The following is a 23,550-nucleotide window of genomic DNA, read 5'->3' as shown; positions in this document are numbered from 1 at the left end:
GAAAGAAAGAAAGCTAGCTAGCTGACTCCTCAAGTACTGGCAGAATGTGGGTATTGAGTGCTGATGTACATCCCAGATAAGAGCACAGAGCTCTGGGCCTCTGCCTTTATATTTAGTGTTGTTGGACGGATTCCTAGGACCTAAATGAGGAGGGACCCTAGATGAAGTCAATCAGCTGGTAGGCTCAGACTTCAACTTCCTTCCTACCTTCCTCAATCATAAGAACATTGTAATTGGGTAATTTGGTAATATTGTATACCTGAGTTAGATGAAGTTTTTTAAACTAATTGTGATTAAGAGAATATTGTATTCCTTGCCCAATGAAGCTGACTAAACCAATTATTGAGCACATGGGAACTTCACAGTACAAAGGCAGGTCAGTTAGGTATCAAGTATAGTCACTTCTGCCAGCTTGGGCCTAGCAATAAGCCAATCCTCACACTAATTTGTATAATTTTAATTATGTATTAAACCTAGAGAGTATGGCCTTGACTTCCATCAAACACTGAATACTTAACATTTTTGCTTATCTCTTTTCAAAAGTCAATGAATGGGTCCTGGGAATTGAGGTGGATGTTATCTATACATAGCTGCCATTCTGTGGTTCAGGTTTCTGATTATACTATACAAAGAGCTTTTGAATAAGTGTCTCACTTTCAGATTAAGAGAATACATTAAAACCACAAATTTGTGCTTTGTAATTTGTTAAATGTTGCATCATAGTTTTCATTCTAAGAGAAAAAATACCTAAATGACAGAATGTTTACTTTCCTACATCAAGGATGTGTGATTTCATTGGTGTGAGTACTCCCTCCATTAAAGTAGCTCCCTGGGCCAGCTGGGCAGGAAGCACTATTGAGGGGAGTGAGGTGGAGAAGGGTACCCTTTCCTCTTATCTTCCTTGAAGATCCTCAGGAAGTGGGAAGAGTGACTTTGAAACTGTTTGTACTGCTTGGATGAGCTGGGACTCACCAGCTACCTTTCCATTGAGATAGAGTACCACCCACTTAACCCATAGTCCTTGCCAGAGCATCCTAGTCCTCTGGCCCTTATCATCTTTCTGTGCTCACTGCTCTGCCTCCAGCTGAAGTGGCCTAGTGACCTTAGGCCTTGCCCTTTACTTTGTCACTGGGCCCTGACGGCTTCTGGGCCTTTTCATCCATCCTGGATCTGAGTATTTTTATTTGTATTATCTCCCCTGATTAGATTTTGAGCTCCTTGATAGCAAGTTCTAGTTTTATTTTTTTCTTCTGTTTGTATCTCCAGCTTTTTTTGTTAATTCAGATATTCAACTCATAGCCATTCTTCTTCCACTCATTAGAAGGTTTCATAACTTTTGTGGATTTTTAAAAAGTCATTATCCTGTGGCCAACCAGACAGTGAACATCTCAGAACTAAGTTAGGCAAGACCCAATAGACTTAAGGTACAAAACTGGGTTGGTATTTCCAGCCTAGTAGTAATCCAAGCATAAACTCTCCTGTCATGGCCTTCAACCCAACAGTCATTTATTAAGTATCTGCTATATGGGGCAGATAGGTTGTAGAGGGAATAGAGTGCTAAACCTGGAGTCAGGAGGACATGGGCTCAAATCTGGCTTCAATCACTTCCCAACTGTATGACCCTGGAAAATTACTTAACCCCAGTTGCCTACCTAGCACTTGCCTCTTTTCTGTCTTAAATAGATACTCCAAGTAATGATTTTTAAAAAGTATCTCTTACCTAGCAGGTACTAGAGATACAGAGACAAAAATGAAAGCCCTTTTTTCAAAGGGCTTCCATTCTATTGCTTGTAAAGGTGGTGAGACAACCTGTATATAGAAGTCTAAATTCTAAATAAATACGAAGTGCTTTTCGGGGTCAGGGAGTGGAAGGCACATGTATATAATATTATGGGCAATTTGTTAATAAAAATAGAGGTTCTACAGGACATGGTGGATATATAAAGTGGGATAAACACATGTAAAGGATGGGCCTGTCATGAATAGATATGAGGAAGTAGTATTCAAGAAGGGGTGCTTCTGCCTTAGTATTTATAATATGGATTTGATTTTTAATATCAGAGGAAGCTGTGAAAGAGGGTGGCATGTGTAATTATTCAATCAACAAGTATTATTAAACATTATGTGCCTGGAACTCTGTAAAGCTCAGATGGCTAGTTCTTGGTCTTGCCTGATGGTCAAGTCAAGGGTCAATATAGTCATGGGGCATGGCTGGTTAAAGAATGGGAAGGAATAATTGAGGGATTCACCCTCCAATTACCAGCCTCATCAGCTCTGCCCTTCACTATTGAGAATGTTATTTATTCTAGGTCAGTAGGCTTCAGAGAGTCTTTATAAAGTCCTAGATTGGCAACCATAGTGGAAAAGGGCAGCAGATGAGTTCTTGGGTCACCCCCATTTCCACCCCTTAGGGAGAAGATAAAATACATTCATTAAATTCATCTTTGGATGAGACATATCCAAGTATGTATTTTCTGTTCCCTAGTTAAAAGACATTTGAAAAACCTTTGACTATCCATGGAATTCCTGGCAGTGTTCAAGGGTTCAGGGTCATCTGTAGAGAAAGGGGCATTAAATTAGAAAGCAGAATCATTAATCATCTTCCCTTCACTACCAAAAATGTCAACAGGACAAAGTCTTCCTCACTATTCCCAGGTTTGGGAATATTACCTCCACAGTTTTTTGTTTTTTGTTTTTTGCTTGCTTGCTAAGCATAGGTACAGATTAAAAGATGTCTAATTCGCTAAGGGCAGCTTGTTTACTAGTTGTTCAAAATATGCTTAGGTGACAGTTGCCACAGCAACTAGCTGCTGCTCTAGGCTATTTCCTCAACTCCCTCTTACCCTCCTGCCTCAGCTAGGTCTAATTTGCATTTCCCAACTTCCTTTTCACTTCCCTGCCCATAATCTGACTTCACATGCTGACAGCTTTGAAGGAGGCCCATCTTTTCTTCTTAAACTTAGTAAGCTTTAAAAATAATTAAATACTAGTTTTTGCACAGTAAGCATCACTTTCTGACAGACGCCTTTCCTAGCTTGATACTGTGGAAAGGTTATTGTCTCTGTCAAGAAGTCAGAGGAGCTGGGTTAAAATCTTCCAACTCATGTTTGCCACCAATGTGACCTTGAGCAAGTCTACTTAATTTCCATTTATTCCCCTATAAAATGAGGGAGTTGGTCTAGATGGTTTCAGAGATCCCTTCTAGCTTAGGATTTGATTTATTTCACCTTGGGTCTGCACTACTTTGACATTAAAGGGTTTTCTAGCTCTCCCTTTCTCCTTTCCATATTTAGTTGGTTAAGTTTGGGGGCCTTGCCTAAAAGACACTTACTACAAAGTGTAATTGTTATTGTTCTCTTTCAAGGGTGTTGGTGTGGAGACTGTGAGTGAGAGCAAGGTAGTGACCCCTGACTTTAATACAGGACCTGTGGAAACCACCCCCAAACCTTTGCCATTTAAGGACCCCAACTTTGTGGTAAGTGCTTATTGTTTAATTTTTGAGATATCTTAGAGATTTTTTGAAATGATTAAATAGAATGCTGATTTCCTAGAAAATTTTGATGATAAACATGCATTATGTATATTAGTGGTAGAAAAAGAAAAGGTATTTTGTATTTTATACAAGATCCAAAGTTACTTCAGTGGAAAATAAGTGTTAATTTTGCAAGAAGATTGTGAATATCTTATGGAAAAATTTCATAGAAACACTTCCCATACCAAAAATTAACATTCACTGCAGTATAATTTTAAGGAATTCCCTTTAGAGTTGAATCTAAAATCATAATTCTTTAAATCACTTAAAAATTTTTTTGTTTTTCAAATCACCAGATTTTCTTTTTCAGTATGCCTCTCTTCCTTACCCTCAGAGCCATCCTATATAGCTAATAATATTTTTTAAGAGGAAAAAAAAGAAGAGAAAAAAATCAGCAAAACTGAGCAATATCAAAAAAAATCTGAAAATATATGCAATATACTACATTTGTATACCTCTCATCTTTGTAAAGGTGTGAAGTGAGAATGTATTATTATTTTTAATGGTGTCCCCAATATTGTTGTTTTGATGTTTAATCTTATTAACATCCTTGGCCTATATGCTGAATAATTAATCAACAAGCATTTCTTAATCACTCTGCCAGGCAATAGGCATAGGAAAAAAATCCCCAGCATCTAGGGAAGTTATATTCTATATGAGGAGATAACCTGTATACTTATAAATATAGGATATGCCAAAAATTTAGAAGGTAATCTAGGGAAGAGGCACTATTTTTTTCTGTTAAAATAGATTTTCCACAGATGTCAAAGGAAGAATATGCCTCAAATTTTATAGAATTTGAAACATCTAGTGGCAGCTAGGTCACCAGGCTTGGAGACAGGAAGTCTTGGATTCACATCTGACCTTAGATGTTGTCTAGCTGTGTGACCCTAGGCAAGTTACCTTGCCCTTCCATCTTGGTTGTTACTAAGAAAATAGTGTTTAAAAAAAAGAATAAGAAAGAAATATACAGGAGGTCTTAAACTACAGGTAGAATGTGCTTGATGATACCTCAGATTCACTGCATTATATAGTCAAGTTTCATAAAAACAATACGTTATAGTTTATACATTTACATTAAGAAAATGTTTAGTGCACAACAAATTTGCCAATAATGGTAGTAATTTGATTGGGTAGGGTCAGATTTTTGCCAGTTCCAAAGCATTAATGCTTTGTCTTTATCCTTTCCCTTATTATTGCCTTTGTGTATAATACATAATCTTTTTTTTAACCTTTACCTTCTGTCTTAGAATTGATACTAAATATTGGTTCCAAAGCAGAAGAGCGGTAAGGGCCAGGCACTAGGAGTTATGACTTACCCAGGGTTACATAGCCAGAAAGTATTTGAACCCTGGACCTCCCACCTGGCCTGGCTCTCTATTCTTTGAGCTACCCAGATGCCCCAATATGATATATGTTTTGGAAAATGTATTGTATTTTTAGAATTCTTGGGATATCACAGTTTTTGTTCTGATTCCAGATCCCAGGGTAGGATGGGGTGAGGTCAGAGGCAATGGTGAAGTGGCTAGTAAAGGCAGGAATGGAGATATATGCTCTGGTTATCTTATGTAGGGGATCTGATAGTTCAGGGTAAAGAATCAGAGGTATCAGGTTTGGAGAACCATCCTGATGGAAAGATGTGGGAGAAAGAGAAGTACCTAGTGCCTATTGAATCTCAACTAGGCTATAACTGTATCCATTTTACAAAAACCTCTTCTTGATCACTTTAGACCAGTGATGGTGAACCTTTTAGAAACCTTAGAGACTGAGTGCACAAATTGTAGCCCTCATGCCGTATGTGAGCCCTAGGCACCTTACCCCCAACAGGGAAGGGAGGAAGCTCTCCCATTGGATTGCTGGGTGGAGGGGCAAGTCATGCCTCAAGTACGTGTGGAGAGGGGAGGGGAGCAGCTGCCTCCAGCATGTGTGCCATAGGTTTGCCAACATAGCTATAGATCAACACTTATTGGGAACGTGCCTAATTATAAATCCTGCATTTTTGACAAATCCTAGGAGGTTTTCTCTTCCTTCCTCCTTTCCCTTCCTCCTTCCCTTCCTCCCCCCCCCCCGTGTGTCCCTTTCTCTGTCTCTCTCTCCCTCTTTCCTTCCCTCCCTCCCTCTCATATTTGTAGTTTTTGTCTCTGTTTCAGCATAGTATTCTGCTTTATATCTTCAGCCTGAGTCTGATGGACCCTGGTTTCCATTTCTTTCTTTTTAAGCCCTTACCTTCTGACTTAGAATAAATGCTTTGTATTGGTTCCAAGGCAAAAGTATGGTAAGGGCTAGGCAATGGGGCTAAGTAACATGCCTAGGGTTACAGAGCTAGGAAGTATCTGAGGCCAGATTTGAATCTAGAACTTCCCATCTCTAGGCCTGGCTTTCAATCCACAGAGCCACCTAGCTGTGCTTCCATTTCTGTTAGTTGGTCTCCAGTGTAAACTTTCTTCTATAACTTCTTCCTAGAAGCTTTATCCCCACCTCTCCTTGTATTCCCTTCTCATCTGGTTAATTTACTTTATGTTCCTCTAAAACCTTTTCCTAAATAACATTTGGATTAAAGATGCAGCAAGATCTAGTTGAAAGAGCAGTGAATTAAAAGTCAGAAGACCTGGGTTTGGATTTTGGATCAGCTTTTTCTGCCTGTGAGCTCCAGAGATATCACAACAACTTTGATTCTTCTAAGACTGATTTCCCAGTAGAATGTAGACTCTATGAGGGCAGGGACTAAGCCATTTTTGTTTTTGTATATTTAGGGGCCAGGCAGAATGCCTGGCAAGTAGTAGATGTTTAATGAATATTTGTTATTTGATTGAGTCTATGCTTTGCTGTCCTATAGCATCGTGGAAAGATTGTGAGAGTTTAAAAATTTAGCCTTTTGCAGCTGGGAGCAAGTTGGGATCATTGAAAGTATTGTGCAGGTTCTCAAATTCATTTCAGCTTATTTTTGTATTCCTTTTCAAATCTAGGTCCAGCTCGTTATAGGCCACAAACATTGTGCCATGTTTGTCTGTGATATATGTGAGCTATTGAACTAATATGCTATCTGCCCACCCACCTGTAATAAGCTGGATAATATGGGGGGGGGGTAGAACATTTTTGTTAAATATGTCGGCAGAAACCTGAGAATACAGTTTTTTTCATTTAATAGAATTCTATACACCGTCATCGGTAAAGCAGTGTGGGCCGGGGCTTAGAAGCAGGCTCATTTTTATAGCACTGAAGGTTACAGTGATATTCATTGAAACAGGATTTTACCTGTAGCTGGAAATCATGTACATAGCAATCATTTTGTCAGCCTTGAAGACTGAAGTTCTGTATTAGCTCCGTTGGTTCATGGGGCTGGTGGCACTGATGCTCATTTCCTTTATGTGGCAGTTAACTTGGCTCTGTTCCATCGCCCAAGACTACAGCCATAGTCAGGAATCAGGGACTAGGCCACAGATTGCTAATTAGGAGCAGTGAAGGTAGAAAAACAACTTTAAAGGTATACACATTGGATTGATGGGTCAGACGCATCATCCTTGTATGTGAACTGGAAACCTTCCCATTGAGAGGGTTTTGATAAAATTGATCAGGCAGTAACAACAGCAACAACAAAACTGTGAAGCATCCACTGTACACAGAGCATTGTGATAGCCAAAGGAAGACTCCCCAGAGGGCCTACCTTTTGTCCCTGCTTCAGCTCTCCACAACATGCACCTAGGTCTGGGCGGCAGCACAGACCTGCCAGCACCCATCCGTCTATAACAATGAAAACTTTTAATGCCAGGGAATGGGTCGACAGCCTCTGTTTTGGGATGGCTAATTGCAAATTGATTCAGCTGTTATTGGTGGCCCACCTACCTCTCATAGATCCCAGGAGGGTCTTCCCGATTTCTCAGTCTAGATACTTGCTTTCCACTTATTTCCTTATTCCTAATTTGAACCCTGCACTTTGACCCCGTCTGTTTAATCAAATTCTCCTTCCTTTGCCATCTTGTCTAGTCAGGAACTCTGTATGTTGATCTGACCTATTAACTTCATCTCAGTATCTAGCCTATTTGGCCTGATCTACTTAATTCTGATCTTAACTTGATCTTTGGGATCATTGGAATGCATGTGCCTTCTCTAAACCAGTTTTTGCCTTGACTTAGCACCTCTTACTCAACAGCCCTGCACTGGTTCAGACTCTCTTGTCTTGACCTCCTTTGGCCTGCCCTTTCTCTCGTTCTCTTAGTCGAGAGCTGGCAGAAGAGAATTTATTTTGTGATTGGAATTTTAAATCTTAGAGGTTGCTCTTTATTGCTGCTGTTTGTTTTGACTTTTTGTTGTGAGCACATAACTGGTTTTAGCTGATAGGACTTTAGGATTATAGGAAGATCCCCTTCCTGTCCCTTCCTAAGAAAACGGTTTTGCTAGATGTGGCTCAGCTAGGGAACTTTTGAAGTCAAGCAGAGGCTTCTCTTTTCTGTGCCTGAAAAAGTAGAAGAGTTCGTATAACAGCAGCTACAGAAAATGGATGATCTTTTTAAAAATCCTCATGAGGGTTGGGAGGAAGAAAAGACATATGTGCAGTGAAAAATGTGTGTCAAAAAGCAGTGCCTCTTGTAATTCCTAAATTAGGAAGAATGTTACTCATGCTGGTGAGGGTTGCATTTATTTTATAGTTTGACTAGTCCATGTTAAAAAAGAAAAAAAAAATGAACCATACTGCTTGGGCATATCTTTGTCCGAAATTATAGAACAGTAAAAGCCCAGTTTTCCTGCCAACTGATAAAGTGAAAAGCTTAAGAGAGTGGTGTCTTTGCTACTCTCCCCAGGAGGAATTCAGGCAACCAAGTGATGCTGCTCCTCCCCAGAGTAGGAGAGATTGGATAACTGAAGTGAGTAGAACAGGGGACCTAGGAAAAGCCAGCTTCTGTAGCAGAGGAGCAAGACAGGAAATGTGGAGGAAAAGTGGAGAAGGAAAAGAAACAGTGAAAGTATTATGCTTCAGAGTAGCTCTGGGCAATAAATGAACTAGAGCAGAGGCAGAGATGCTGTGATCTATAAGCTTTTCCTCTGCACTAACCTTGCAAGTGAGCTAGAAGAGAGCCTCATAATAACAGAAATTATCATACAAGTTTGAATGAAATGCATATTAAGTCATGGTCCCTGGAACAAATCATCTACAAGTCATAGTTAATCAGAATTTTAAATGGCCATACCTTGTTTCTCCAATATGTGAGGATAACAAGGGGCCTCTTTGAAACAGTAAGTTAGGAGGATAATTCGTTCTTTTTTGCATGAGTTTTAAAAAAATATTTCATCCTTGTATTTTGTTATGACCCAGTAGATTGAACAATCAAATAAGTCCCTCTTCAAAAATACATTCCCTGGAAACAGTTCTGCCAAACTGCCCAATTGTGTGATTGTGCACATTTTGATAGTTCTTGTTACCTTCTATTTTTGTAGTTTGTGGATTGTTGAAAGAAAAGTCTGTGCTTTAACTTGATAATTAAGACAATATGGTGTAATGAATGAAGTGATTGGATTTAGAGTCAGGAAGTCCAGGGTTCCAAGTCTGCTTGTGACACTTGCTGGCTGTGTGGCCATAGTTAAATCATTTAAACATTCTGAGCCTCAATTCCCTCATATCTAAAATAAAATTTTTTTAAGAGTTGTCTTGTAGTGTTTTTGTTTTTAACAGGGTTACTGCAAGATCAAACGAAATACCACATATGAACTACTTTTGTAAACTTTAGAACTTTCAAAATTTCAGTGATTATTATAGTGCAGGACTAACAGCATTGATTTTGACTTGAATTAAATTGTCTTTTAAGTGTGGACTTGATTGTTGTAATCTTTGTATAGATTGTCCTTTTGACTGTACTTTTATCAGTCTGTATCAAAATTCATATGTCTTTTTATGTTTCTCCAAATTTTTCATATTTGTAATCCCTTAGTGCTCTTAAGATCATAACTTTAGAACTTGGAGTCTCAGAGGTCATCTAGGTCAGCTGCCTCATTTTATAGATGAGGACACTAGGCACCCAGAGGTCAGTGTCTTGCCCAAGGTCACAGAGGTAGTTAGAGGTGGGATCTGAACTTAGGTCTTCTGCCTAATATATATATGCATTATATTTTTATGCGTTAGTTTATTCAGCCATTTTTTTAGTCCATTTTTTTTAGTCCATTAGTCAATCAACAGGCATTTATTAAATGTCTGCTATGTACTGGGCACTGTTTTGGGCACTGAGGATACAGCAACAAAATGAAACAGTCCTTGCCCTCAAGAAGGAGACAATATGCATCCATATAAGTCTTCATAAAACATTTTCAAGTTAAATGCACGGTAACCCTAAAGATGATGATACTAGCAGCTGGGGGACCAGAACCAGAATCAAGTTTCTTGAAGGAAGCTAGAAATTCTAAGAGGAGGAGAGAAAGCATTTTAAGCTTGAAGGTCAGCCAGTGCAAAGGCACAAAGATAGGGGATGGAGCAATATATATGAAGAACAGCAAGTAGAGCAGATTGCTGAATTTTAGAGTGTGTGGAGGGAGAGGTATGTAAAATGACTGGAAATGGCTCTCTACAAGCCATCAGGTTGTTTTAAAATGCTAAATAGAAGAGTTTATATTTGATCCTAGAGGCAAGAGGGAGTCATTTGAGTTTTTTGAGTAGGGGATGACATAGACATACCTACACTTAAGGAAGACCTCTCTGGGAGCTGTGTGGAAGATGAATTGAAGTTCAGAGTGTTTGTAGGCAACAGAAAGATCTAAGAGAAAGAGTCTGAAGATTAGAGAGGGAAAGATGATGAGGATAGGAGCACTCTGTTAGAGAAGAAGGGAAAAACACAGATCCAGCTTCTTTCATTGCTAAAAAGGACCACATCTTCATCTGGAGACTAGAATAAGGAGGAAATAATGGAGGATGAAGGGAAAGCATGGTGAGATGGTGGAAAAGAAGAGGCTTTTGGAGAAGACTTACTAGTTTTTCCAAAATGAGGCAAGGTCCTCAGCTGAAAGGGTTGAGTGATAGACAAAAGCAGTGGAAGGCTTAAGGAAGGAAGAGAAGTTTCAAAACAGCTATTGTAAGAATTGATTAGAGAGGAGTAAAATAAATTGCCTTGCCTAATCATTGGGCACATTTTGTTTCTAGATTTTTGTTATCACAGATAATTTTTGTGAGTTTTGATAAGTGGCACGAAATAATTATTAATGAAAGAATAAGGTTTCCTGGAACTTCTGGGCTCCTTTTACTTTTAGTCTTTATTAAAGGTCATAGTAGGATTGCCAAGCCATTGAGATTATGACTCATTAAATGGGAATGTTTTTCTTCCTGTGATTCTTGAGGGATATAATAAATGAATCCATAACAATCATATTTGATCATTCACATTGTATTTATTGTTGGTACCAGATGGTCACCAGTGGATAGCTTAGAAAATGCAAAATGGCTGTTTTAACCTGTATTGGGTTCAATAGCTCCTTTCCCCATTTTTCGTCTAATTAATGAAAGAAAAGCAAGTGCCATAGAGGACATTTTGCAGGCTCATTTGTGTCTTCAGGATCTCTAATAATTTGTGGGCAAGATGTACCCAAAGTTTACTTTTGATTTTAGCACTAATCAGGCAAATGATTTGAATGGTAGGAAATTCCTGTGGTGTGGAGTTTAGCAGTATTGAACTAAGCATTGTCTTCTTGTCTTTCTATTTGCATGTGAAAAGCTCACTTTTCTTTCCTAAGAATCTCCAGCAAACTAGTTTTGATAATCTACAAACTTAATTCTTGCAATGAAGATTAAAGTATGCAATGCACTATTTCTTTAAGTTAACCTTGGTAACAACTGATGGTTGACAAGATGAAGAATGTCTGTTCAGTTTGAAGAAAAATCAATGAAGATGTCAGTTTCAGGATGAGAAGCTTCTAACACCATGTTTGTCCTTCCAGCACTCAGGCATTGGGGGAGCAGTGGCAGGCAAGAAGAACAGGACCTGGAAGAACCTGAAACAAATTCTTGCTTCTGAAAGGGCATTGCCATGGCAACTCAACGATCCTAGCTGTATGTGGTTTAGATGTTTTGCATGTGTTTATAGACAATATTCCCATAAATGACTATCTTAAAACCAACTTATTTTTGTGTGTCCACACCACCATTGATAAACACGTTCCAACAGTACAACTGGCAAACATCTATCTCTTTAGTATTTTGTAGTGGTGGTCTATAAAGAGAATATGGATATTCACATGAAAATAGAATGTATGTAAAGCATTTGGTAAAACTTAAACTACTATATTTGTGCAAGCTAAACATATTTATACATAGTTGGTTTTGGTCCCCAAATAACTGAATACAAAGATCACTCACTACCTGCTCTTTGTGTTGTGGTTGGTGAATTCTCTTTCACTAACAGACTTTAAGTGGAAGAAGGATGACTTGTTGGGGATTTGTGCTTCAAGGGGAAGGGGTGCAATAGATCATTTCCAAGGGACCCTTCTAACTTCATGTTTCTCTTTTTTTTTTTTTACTGTCAAGTCTTAACATTTCATTACCATCTAGACTAGTATGTGCTGACATAATGTGGCTCTCTATTACATGAGCTTATTTTTAACAGATATTTTTCTCTTCCATTTTGTTCTAAAATAGAGTAGAATCCTATTTTAATGGATTTTTTAGAGCATAGATTGACTCCTACTTTATAGAATAACTAACTATTTTATGTCAGATGTAGACTACATGCAGTTGATTGATTCTGTAGGCATGATTTAGGCTGTATTATATTTATGTCTAAGTAATAGTATGTGTTTTGAGAGTCTCTTCTACCACTTTTGGAAACACAGTATAGACAAAAAGCTTATTATGCTTCACTCTGTGTCTGGCTCAGTGCTATGGCATTTCTTCCAGCAAACTATGTTGCAGCTGTCTACAAGACACCAGATATCTGAATGAAAATTAAAACATCCAGTCATTGAATGTTGATTTGTAGTGCTGTCAAACAATCCGATGTTTTAAAATATCTTCATGATGGAGAGAATCTTTCATTTAAAAAAAAAATCTTACTTTGAGTTTATAGGTTGAGCTGGAAAGAATGGGAAAAGAGATTAGAGTAATAGGTCTTTCCCATTCTCTGATTATAATAGTTTTGTAGGACTAGAAGAACACAGCATGGAAAAGCACAATCAGCCTTGGATCCAACCCTTAGTGAATCAGTGCATAATAACTGAGGAAATTTCATGGCTATTCTAGCCCATATGCTTCCTTCACATTTTTGTTAGTCCTTAGAGAGTTCTATAATTATGTAATAATTTAACTAAATTTTACGAGTCTTGTTAATTATTTGAAAAGCGCTTATGCCTTCTTTTTTTTTAACCTTTTAGACTTCAGTATAGATGCTCCCCCTTCTTTTAAACCAGCCCGGAAGTATTCTGATATTTCAGGACTTGTCGTAAGTATTAATCCATATCTATATCTAAAATTGGCTAAAGTTCCCTGATAAGTATCTGCTTAGATAATCCATCCTTCATGTGTGAAAATGACATTGTTGACTTAGCCAGTAGGACATTTACTTTGGGTAGTTTTTCTGGTAGTGATGTTCTGCCCTACCATGAAGACTGTCCCCTAGAAGCAGAGTCTGGAAAGGCTTTGAGTATAGCCCACGCGATGAGGACCAGCCAAGCTAAATTTAGAGAGCCTGGTCACCAAGAAGATTGACCACTAACTAGGTGATGAATTTTTTTTTAGCCACAGCAATTCATGAAACAGCCTACTCAGGCATGTGTGGCATTGTTTTTCGCATCTTTGGAGGGGTATAACCATGTCATTGCAGGTCATTGAAATATTAAAGGTGGCTGGATCACCAAACCATTCACAGCTAAGGCTTTCTTATGACAGTCCATTATTAAGATTGCCCTCACTGTGGAAGGCAGTATAATAGAATGCAGAGGACACTGGACCCAGAGACAGGAAGCCTGTTGTTAGTACCACCCTCTTCACTTAACTGACCAGTTGTGCTATCTTGGATAAGTCAGTGTGATGAACAGAAACAGGGCAGTGTAATGGAAGGAGCCCCAGACTTGAAGTCAAAAGATAGGGATTAAATCCTACCTCAAACACTGACTAGCCAGAGTGGGATCCCCACAAGTATGGGGGGAAGGGACCCTGGGAAAAGCATTTAAACTTCTTCAGGCCTCAGTTTTCTCTTCTTTAAATTAAGAGGGATGAACTAAATGATCTAGCTTTGACTCTGTTATCCTGTGAGATCTGGGCATTCATCCCAATGCTTTCACTAGGTTTCTGTGTGATTGTGGGCAAGTCAGTACATGTTTATAGGTCTCTATTGCTTCAGTTATAAAATGGGAATGAGAATACCTTATCCACAGGAAGGCCAACCTGAATCCAATTATCTCGTAAGGTGCTTTTCAGCTCTAAGATTTATGATTCTTTTGGGATGTTATCCAGAGGGATAAATATTTATAGAGAGGGTAGCTACACCCCCAAAATCATCAGTCTTCCCTATATATTACATTCAGCATGATTGATATATTTTACTTCAACACAGGAGTTACATCTCGGCAACTATGCAAATTCCCACAAATTATATTATCTAAAAACAATTAAGTTTGAAAACATTAATGAAAACTTAAAAAAAAAATCCAGAAGAATTTATTAAAACTTACCATGTGCCAGGCACTATGCTTAGTGCTAGGGTTACAAAGAAAATTTTAAAAAGAATGCCTGTCCTCAAGGAGCTTACATTCTAATGGGAAAGCAACTTCATACATAATTATATTCCAGATACCTGGTAAAGCCTCCTGCCAGCGACAAGCTTTATGGTAGGAAAATAGAAAAGGGATAGAAGTTTTGGATCCCGCGAAGGGCGTGAAGCCAACCTTTGAGATGTCAATGATGAGTCAGTAATCAGTTATTATTAATATTTGGGAGCCGCAGCCACGCTCCGATCAATGGACGTTACTGGAAGGCTATTTTCCGCCCAGAGATCCATTTTAACACTACACTGGTCAGAGGATGATATAGCTCAGCTGGGAGAATAAATAGAGACTAAAGAATTAGAGAATGCTAGGTATTAGCATTGGAAAAGAAAGAGAGACCCCTGGCCGAAGGCCAGGCCTCAGGTGAAGATAGAGAGAAGAGAGAAAGGTGGAGATAGCAAACCTATAGCTCGTCCAAGAAGGAGGAGCTGAAGAAGGAGGAGGAGAAGCAGAGGGAGGAGCTGGCCACGGCTTCCCAATTTATTCTCTTTGATACGCCAGTGAACTCAATACATATTGATAAGTTACATGATGCCTCAATACATATAGATGAGTTACATAGTGTATTGCCATTGGATAATTGCAAATTACGACAAGGTGAAGGTGGGGTTTTTATCCTCAGGTGAGTGAGACAAAGGGAAGCCAGGTTTTCGTGCCCTAACTTCAGCCACGCTGGAAAAGAGTTCATTGCCATGCGCAGAATGGCCATGTGCCCATTCACAAACCTTGTCTCTTTATAATACCTATGGGCTGGACTGCTACAGAAGGTAACCTAAGAGGAGAAAGCACTTCTAGCTGTGGGGATCATAAAACTGGGGAAAATCACTTAACTTTGCTGGCCTCACATTTCCTTATTCATTGTAGTACTTGTCACTTTCTACTTTTGTAGATTACTATTTGTTAACAGAAAGGAATTATGCTTTCAGTTTAATAATTTAGTAACAGTGTCATCTTATTATTTTTGACCTGACTTTCTATATTTCTTGGTCATTGCTATAATTTAGTGACTTTTAAAATCCTAGTAAGAAAAAAAAGGGCATTAATGCATTGACGTTGCTTGTTCAGGGCTTTGTCTGGCCTATATTAAAGAGAATATTAAAGCCTTTTTTTTAAAATCAGCATTTCATTTATGCTGAGGACTAAATGTAGAGGAGAGAATTGGACCAATTACATTTTTGAAATGCATATGTGTTACTATTGAAGTTTTAAAAAGGCTATGGAATTGTAAATATTTGTGGTTTACGTATTTAAGTTTCCTAAGGAGATAGTAATTTGTAGAGAGAACTACACTGGGCTGGGAGGTTGTAGACCCAAATTTTAATCCTGGATCTCTACCTCTTAACTCTGTGCCCTTGGACAAATCACATAATCTTTCTGGGCTTTTTTATTACAGAGGAAGGAAGAGATTAGACTAGACTAATTGTAAGGCTCCTTCCTAGATCTTTTTGAAATTTGTATTTTTAACTCTTTGCTATTATCAGAGAAAATAAAATAATACAATTTATGTGCATAACAATTACTCACATGCTTTTAAAATTTAAATGTCTCTCATGAAAATGAGTCTTGTTTCTATAGGAACTGACCAAAATATATACAAGCACTTGCTAAGTGATACTATATCTGAGGTACTGATTTTGCTCATAAAAACATTTGTTTAGAACTAATTACACATTATTGCTGTTCTTTTTATAGTTGCCCCCAGAAAGTAAGATACTTTATTAAAATGTCTTAAATATTTAAAAGTGACAAGTTGTAAAATTTGAATCAGGACTTTTACCGACAGAGTTTTAGGACCTTGGGTACAGCAGACTCAGAAGGGAGTCCATCATTTTGGCTAAATATTAATTCCTAGGTTATCTTAATTAAATAGTACTTGAAATCTTTTTCATTAACATTTAACCTGAGCATCTATATTCATTTCAGCAAATGTTTACTAAGTGCTTTGGGGAGTTAGAAAGAGAAAGACACAATTCCTGTCCTCATGAAGCTTGCAGTCTGGTAGAATAAGTAATATATATGCCAATAACTATAATACAAGGTATGATGTGAAAATGCATTATGAGATGGAGAAAATGCTTTGTTAGTTCAAAAATGGAACAACTCACTCCTGGCCAGGGGATCAAGGAGACAGTAGAAGTGGTGACAGTTGAATAGGAAGGACCTCAACATATGGACAGGAATTGGGCAGGTGTAACTGTCCAGTATTCCAGGGAATGGTGTCTAACTAATTCATCTCTTTAGCTAGCAGTCTTGGTCATAATTATTAGATGATCATATAACTGTCCAATCTGGACATAATATCAGAAGTGATTAACAGTATGTCTGGAGCCACAAATTAAGAAAACATTCATAAAAAATATAATTGGCTCTTACAAAAGTCTGTGCTCACATCTCAAGTTCCAACATTTTGGGGGAACTAAATTCTACTAATTAGCCAGTGAGGCTATAACATACCCACTAATTATCTTTAATAGGGGGTAGTGAATATTTCACCAATTAAGCTCTGCTTAATACCAATTTCATTAAAGGATATTAGAGAATGATGAAAGAAGAAACCTGGACCCTCAAAAACCTTAAACCAATGTTTTTCATATGAAGTATTTATAGAGCAGTTTGTATTTGGCAAAAAATAGAATGAGTTTGGTCTCTTGTATTGCTGTCCCATTTTCCAGATAGCATCTAGTGACGTGGAGAAACCAAGTAATTTCAGAATTCTCAGAGGTAAATTCTCAGAGGCAGAAGAATAGACTTTTCATTAATTGAAGACCATATCCTTATAGGCTACAATTCAATTGATCCTTTGTCAGCTGAAGCACTCTTAGCCTGTGTTTGTGCACAGATAATCCACTATGGAGCAGATATCCCATGTGTGGATAATTAAAAGTTAACTATCTAAATTTTAAAACCTTTTATACATTTTTTCTGAAGTCAGCTTCATTCAGATGACATGCTTCATCATGAAATCTTCAAGAGAAGCTTTCTGTGAGCAAGATAGAAAGTAGGTATTACCACAGCCTTGCAGATAGCAAAGTAAAAGCAGAAAAAGAGGAGGGACAGTGATATATATATGGATGAGGAATAAACATCTCAGTTATTGTGGCTTTTTATTCTGCTAATGAGAATCACTGCTGGAAGCCTGTTGGTGGTTTCTCCCTTGCAGGGCTCTAAATGATTAACTAGACCTGGGTGGATTAATGAACCTCTACCTCAGTGAATACCTTAGTTCTTTCTCAGTGGTGACATAAAACGTTCATGTGTATACATTCGACTTTCAAATAATTTCCATTTTAATGATAAATTGCACCTTTATTTCTTTGATTTATAGTCATCCTTAATGTTTCTCTTCTAGGCAAACTATACTGATCCACAGAGCAAGTTAAGATTCAGCACGATTGAAGAATTTGCTTACATCCGGATGCTCCCTTCAGATGTAGTTACAGGGTACCTGGCTCTGAGAAAGGCCACAAGCATAGTTCCCTAAGGCTGGTGAAATTTCTGAGAGGAAGCATGGAACTTTTTCAAAAGCAGACTTTGGACTCAAGATTTTGTTTCCAGGAAACATTCATATTGTTGTCAATCTGAAAATGCCAGTATTGTGCCTTGGAAAGAATGTTTGGTTTTAATATAATTTAAGATTTTTCCTTATTTGTTTTTTTAGAAGTTTGACATTTTCAGCTAAATTAAATACTAGCACAGTTTGGGTTTGCCCCAAGTATTTGACAAGGAAAATGTAATAAAACATCACTTTTTATTTATTTCACCAGTTGGTTCAGTGCAAGCATTTCTTTGAATTTTTGCTCCCCAATACATACAAGCTTTCTTACATAACACCAGGACATTCTCTATACAATTAAAAATAAGTGCTATTAAGGCCTTTTGTTTTATGTCAGTCATTTTTGCATTTTGCTTCCCCCTCCACCAGTTGAAACTTTTATACAAAGAAAACCTGGTAAGTAAAAACCATGGACACAAAATGACCACAACTCTACTTTTCATATTCCACCCTCACAAGTTCTCATTTGCTTCCTCATCTATTCTCCCAGAATTGTATTGGTTTATACATGTCTGAACTTGACTTCCTTTAAATGATATTTTCCTTTTTATTGTGTTATCCATTACATTTTATTTAAATTTTTTTGTAAACCCTCACCTTTTGTCTTAGAATTGATACTAAGTATTCCATCCAAAGCACAAGAGTGCTTAAGGGCTAGGCAATTGGAGTAAAGTGATTTGCCCAGGGTCACACAGCTTAGAAGTGTCTGAGTCTTCTTTGTAATCCTGTGTATTTTATGCATTTTCAAATATTCAGAGAAGCAGTCCATAGGCTTCACTTTGCAAAGGGGCCCATGACACAAAAAAAGGTTATGAGCACCCTCGTCAAATGGGATTAGGACTATTTTACCCAGGAAAGAGAGAGGCTTGGTCTTTAGACCTTTGATCTCTTTTTTTTCTATATGATTCTCTCCTTTGGAGGGCTCATCTGTTGTCATGGTTTCTGTAGTGGTCAGCTCAATCATTCTTTTTTTAAAATAACTAGTTTGTTACATTAAAATTTCCAGTTATCTCCCACACCCCTCCACTTCCCATACTAGAGAAAGCATCATTTAACAAATAGATATATCCATATATAACGCCATATCTTGCTCTGTTTTTATTATACCAGTTCTTTCTCTGGAGCTGGATGTCCACAAATCATTCTTCAAACAATATTTCTGTTGCTGAATATGATATTCTCTTGGTTTGAATGAAATGAATAGAGCTCAATCATTCTTTGAAAATGAGATGAGCCCAATGAGAAAAGTCTACCTCCAAGGGAGTGCCGAAGCTTTAGGGTGGGTTTCCAGCTTTTACCAGGATACTTCACTTTAGTGATCCACAATAAAAGTCCAGAAGAGCCTCAGTTTCCCTTCAGAAGCAAGAAATAGATGCATTTCTAGAGTTTCTTTAAGGAGGAGGTAAGTGAAAATTATAGATATTGGGATACTTTCTCCTTATCTTTCTGCAAGTAGAGACCTGGGGAAAATCACCATTTTTTTCCTTTTCTATTTACTTTTTTATAGCTGTATATTCAAGTTTAGACTATTTCCCCACTACTGGGACATTCTCTCAGATTCAATTCACATAATTAGAGAGTTGGGCAGGAATTAGCAGTCATCTGGTTCACAACTTATACCCCAAAAGAAGGTTTGTCTAAACTATATCCAGTCAGTTATTCTTCAGTTTCTTCTTAAAAACTTCCAAGCAAAAGACCCACCATCTTTTGAGGCAACCCATTCCACCTTTGGATATCTTGAATCACTAGGTTTTTTCCTGATATCAAGCCTAAATATAATTTATACTCATTACTCCTGGTTCTGCCCTCTGAAGCCAAAAAGAAAAAGTCTTAATTCCTTTTCCACATGAAAGTCTTTCAGATACTTTTTTTATACTTATTATATTTTTTATACTTATTATACTTAAAATATGGCTATCATGCCCCAGAGCCATTTTTTCTCCAGTCTAAACATGTCCAGGTTATCCTCATATATCATGGACTCAAGACCTTTCACCACTGTCGTTGCCTTCTTCTAGACATCCTTCAACTTGTCAATACCTATCTTGACCCATGATACCTAGAACTGAACCTAGTGCTTCAGATGAAGTCTGATAAAGGTAGAGTGCAGCAGGGTTATTGCTCCCTGTTCTTAGAAGCAATGTTCCTTTTTATGTGTCCCAAGATCCCATTGCTGCTGACCCATGAAGCTTGCAATCCATTAGAACTTTTAGACCTTTTTCAGAACTCTCCATGTCTCCTTCATCTCGTGAAGTTGATTTTTTATACAAAATGCAAGACTTTACATTTATCCCTATTGATTTTTATCTTATGTTCATCTCAAGATCCTTTTGGATTCTGACTTTGTCATCCTGTATTTCTTATCCCTCCCAGTTTTTTGTTATCTGCACATTTGATGTACGTATGTTTTTAGTAAAGTCATTATCTGAAATACTAAAGGGAGCCAAGCTCAAAACTTTTGGATATCCCACTGTTGATCAAATGCCATGCTGGCATAACTATTAACAACTATTCTCCGTGTGACACAACCAGTTCTGAATCCAGCTGATTATATGATCATCAAGGCCAGATCACTTTTATTTTCACCACCAGAATATCATGAGTTATTATTTATTAAAAGTGTCCCTAAAATCTAGGTAAACTATATTCCTGGAATTCTCTTCACTTATTTAATAATTCTGATAAAAAATGTAGATGAGACTAATATGGCATGACTTGTCATTGGAGTCATGCTGGCATTTTATAATTTCTACTTCCCTTTCTAGATGTTAGCTAACCATCTTTTTTTAACTATCTATTCTAGGATTTAATGAGGAACCCAAATCAAGCTCACGGTCCTTTAGTTTTCTTCCTTTCTTCCTCCCTCCCTCCGTCTTTCTCTTCCTTCGTGTCTCTCTCTCTCTCTCTCTCTCTCTCTCTCTCTCTCTCTCTCTCTCTCTCTCCCTCTCTCTCCCCTTTCACTTCCCTCCTCTTTTATAGATGAATATATATTTGTAGAGGATGCAACACATTTGCATATAATCTTAGGTGCATATGTCTAAGAACACATTAATTCAAAATTAAACCTCTCCCAGCAACATACTTCTTCCTGTTTTTAACTACTTCCTTTGACCTTTACCCAAATACTCCAAGTCATCCTTCCCCACTCTGGTTACTGGGATTTCCTCAAATGAAAATTCTTAATATATAATGCTTTCCCCATTACTTTTACCTATCGTCTTTTTTTTTTAAATAAAGTAGATCCCATCCAGTGCTATAGTCCAAGTATGGACTTCATCCTTTCCATTCAAATGTGTTAATCCCATCACCTGCTGACTCCTTAAAAATAAAGCCCTAGATATTTCAGAACAAGTCGTAAGGGTAGGCAACAACTACAAATAAACTACCAAACTTCCCTGAAGCTTGAATTTCCTTGTTTTCCTTCAATCCAGGGGAAGATGCAGAATACCTGTGCTCCTGCCCTTTTGCAAATATAGGGTACTACTGCAGTCCACAACATTTTTCCTTCCCTCAAAGAAATTAGAGTGCCCAATTATTTTTTGCCTGTCTCCTGTCATGCTTCCCCACCTTATATCTTCAACTCTCCTATTTGCCACATGGGTAGTTCCTTTTGAAGGCAAATCATATTACAAGATCTAGGATAGGATTCTATATCCCCCTCACTCTAAAACTCCAGTCTTCAAATGATAGTTCCTGATTGACCCAAAATTCCTCTTACAATTGCATTCCAAGCTTAGGGAAATCAATGGGCTATTTATATATATATACCTGTTGTGTACTGCAATAGAAGGTAAACTCGAGGACAGGGATGTCTCCTTTTTGTCTTTGTATATCCAGTGTTTGACACATAGTTAACACATAATAAATGCTTATTGATTGACGTAACCTTTGCCATCTGTTTTGATCCCATGCAGTTTGCTTTGTTAGGTGCCTTCTTAGTCTCAGACAAGACAGTTCCCCTTCCAAGGTGAAGGAAATTTGGAAATTGTCCTTCCTTGTATTAAAATGGATGTTTTTATATATCATACCACGTGCCCAGCGGGCAAAGTGAGAATTCCAAGTCTTGTTTGCCTCTCCCTAGTATCAATTTTTGTGTTACAGAAAGATTTCACTTTTAAAATAGGCTGAGGTCCTGTGTGATGCATATCATGATTTGCCTCATTCATTGGACTCAAGAGGCCAATACAGGAATTGATTGGAACCGAATGACAAATTGCCCATTGCCAGGTCTTGGAGAGGTAAAGGCAGCCTTTAAACAAAGATGGCCGGTACATTATTCACTATAATCCATACTCTTTTGGCCTAGCACACCTCAGGCAGGACAGCCAAGCCTTCCTCCATATACACCAAAAAGGAGGAGTTTCTTTCTGAGAAGTTGCATTAGGATCATTACCTCTCAGCTCAGCTCTCTTAACTATCATATCCTTGAGAACATCTATATCATTAACAGGTTTTGCCTCTTTATCTTTATCTCTCCCATCCATACAAGGAAAATTCAATCTGCAGTTTTGTTCTTTCCAGGCCAAAGATCATTCCTCTTAAAGAAAGAAATGGTCAAACAAAAATTATCTGTCTTCTATTGTTCATTATCATTCCTTCTACCCCTTACAGGTATCATATCTCTCCTTTGATCATCCTTCTTTCTGTAATATAACCTTGGGTTGTTTTTGTTTTTTAAGAGATGCAAATCCAGTTTCTAAGCACTTGGATTGAAGATTATTTAGAGGGCTGAACCAAGATGGCAGAGATAGTATGGGGACCCATCTGATTTCTACCAAATTACCCTCCAAAAAGCAATGATATAGCTTCAAAATGAATTCTGGAGCAGAATAACCCACAAAAAGATAAAGTGAAATAACATTTCAGCCCAAAATAACTTAGAAAGTTGGCATGAGGGATCTAGAGCATAGCCAGGGAAGGCCCCACCAAGGCAACAGATCTTGGGCAGAATTGAAGTAGCACCCAAGATTTCTGAAGCTCTCAGCTACAGATGATAAAGGGAGAGGATCAGACAACTGCTCAGAAGGAAGTTACAGGGGTCCCTTTGCTGGCTCTGATTGCAAGGCTCTTGTCACATACCCCATAGGCAGAACCAGGGCACAGTCACAGGGTGAGGAGGAGCACTAGCATATACCAGTATACACCAACACATGCAGCCACAGGGGAGTAGGGGACCATGGCACAATTCCAAGGGATAATGTAAAAATGGAGGTTTGAACCCCAGACTTCAATTCCCAGAAGTCCTTGGTAGTTCCCAGAATTCCCTAAAATCTCACTGGAGATACCCACCTGGGCCAAGAACAAAATGAGCATTTAAACGGACTGTACCGCCTACTTGCTCTCTCTGCTTCCGCTTCTAAGCACACGTGTCTCTCAAGATGTAGTAAGTGAAATTGAATGGGTTATTCAGTCCTCCTAGACACGTGCCTTTCTTATTTTGTATTTTCTTTAATTCTTAACCCTAATGATCTTTAATAAACCTCTAAAAACATAATACTTTTAGTAGAAAAACTAATTTTAATTTTTACAGTTTAGCTAACCATGTCGGTTGTGACGAAATACCCTCAATTTTCTAAATCTTTTCTCTACTGTGACTAAGTTCAGCTTTTAATAGCTGCTGCCTAAATTTTTTTTAAGCCACATTTCTCCAAGGCTTTTTAGCAAGCCTCTTGACTCATCTTGCTCCTGTGAAGACTCAAGGTTGTGATGCTTAACATACATTAAGACGTAG

At 38.0% G+C, this 23,550-nt stretch overlaps 1 protein-coding gene across 1 annotated transcript in view; it reads left to right on the top strand.

The window, feature by feature from the left end:
* Positions 1-18,026, top strand: part of INO80C (INO80 complex subunit C) — a 55,746-nt gene extending 37,720 nt beyond the window's left edge. The window contains exons 2-5 of the mRNA XM_001362923.3: positions 3,365-3,475; positions 11,447-11,558; positions 12,875-12,942; positions 17,616-18,026. Of these exons, the coding sequence (XP_001362960.1) occupies positions 3,365-3,475; positions 11,447-11,558; positions 12,875-12,942; positions 17,616-17,747 (423 nt within the window). The 3' untranslated portion in view covers positions 17,748-18,026. The remainder of the gene's footprint in view (positions 1-3,364; positions 3,476-11,446; positions 11,559-12,874; positions 12,943-17,615) is intronic.
* Positions 18,027-23,550: the final 5,524 nt, after the last annotated feature.

The sequence above is a fragment of the Monodelphis domestica genome, chromosome 3, assembly GCF_027887165.1.
Source record: "Monodelphis domestica isolate mMonDom1 chromosome 3, mMonDom1.pri, whole genome shotgun sequence".
Taxonomy (NCBI): Eukaryota; Metazoa; Chordata; class Mammalia; order Didelphimorphia; family Didelphidae; genus Monodelphis; species Monodelphis domestica.
This window is presented reverse-complemented; position numbering and strand designations above follow the sequence as displayed.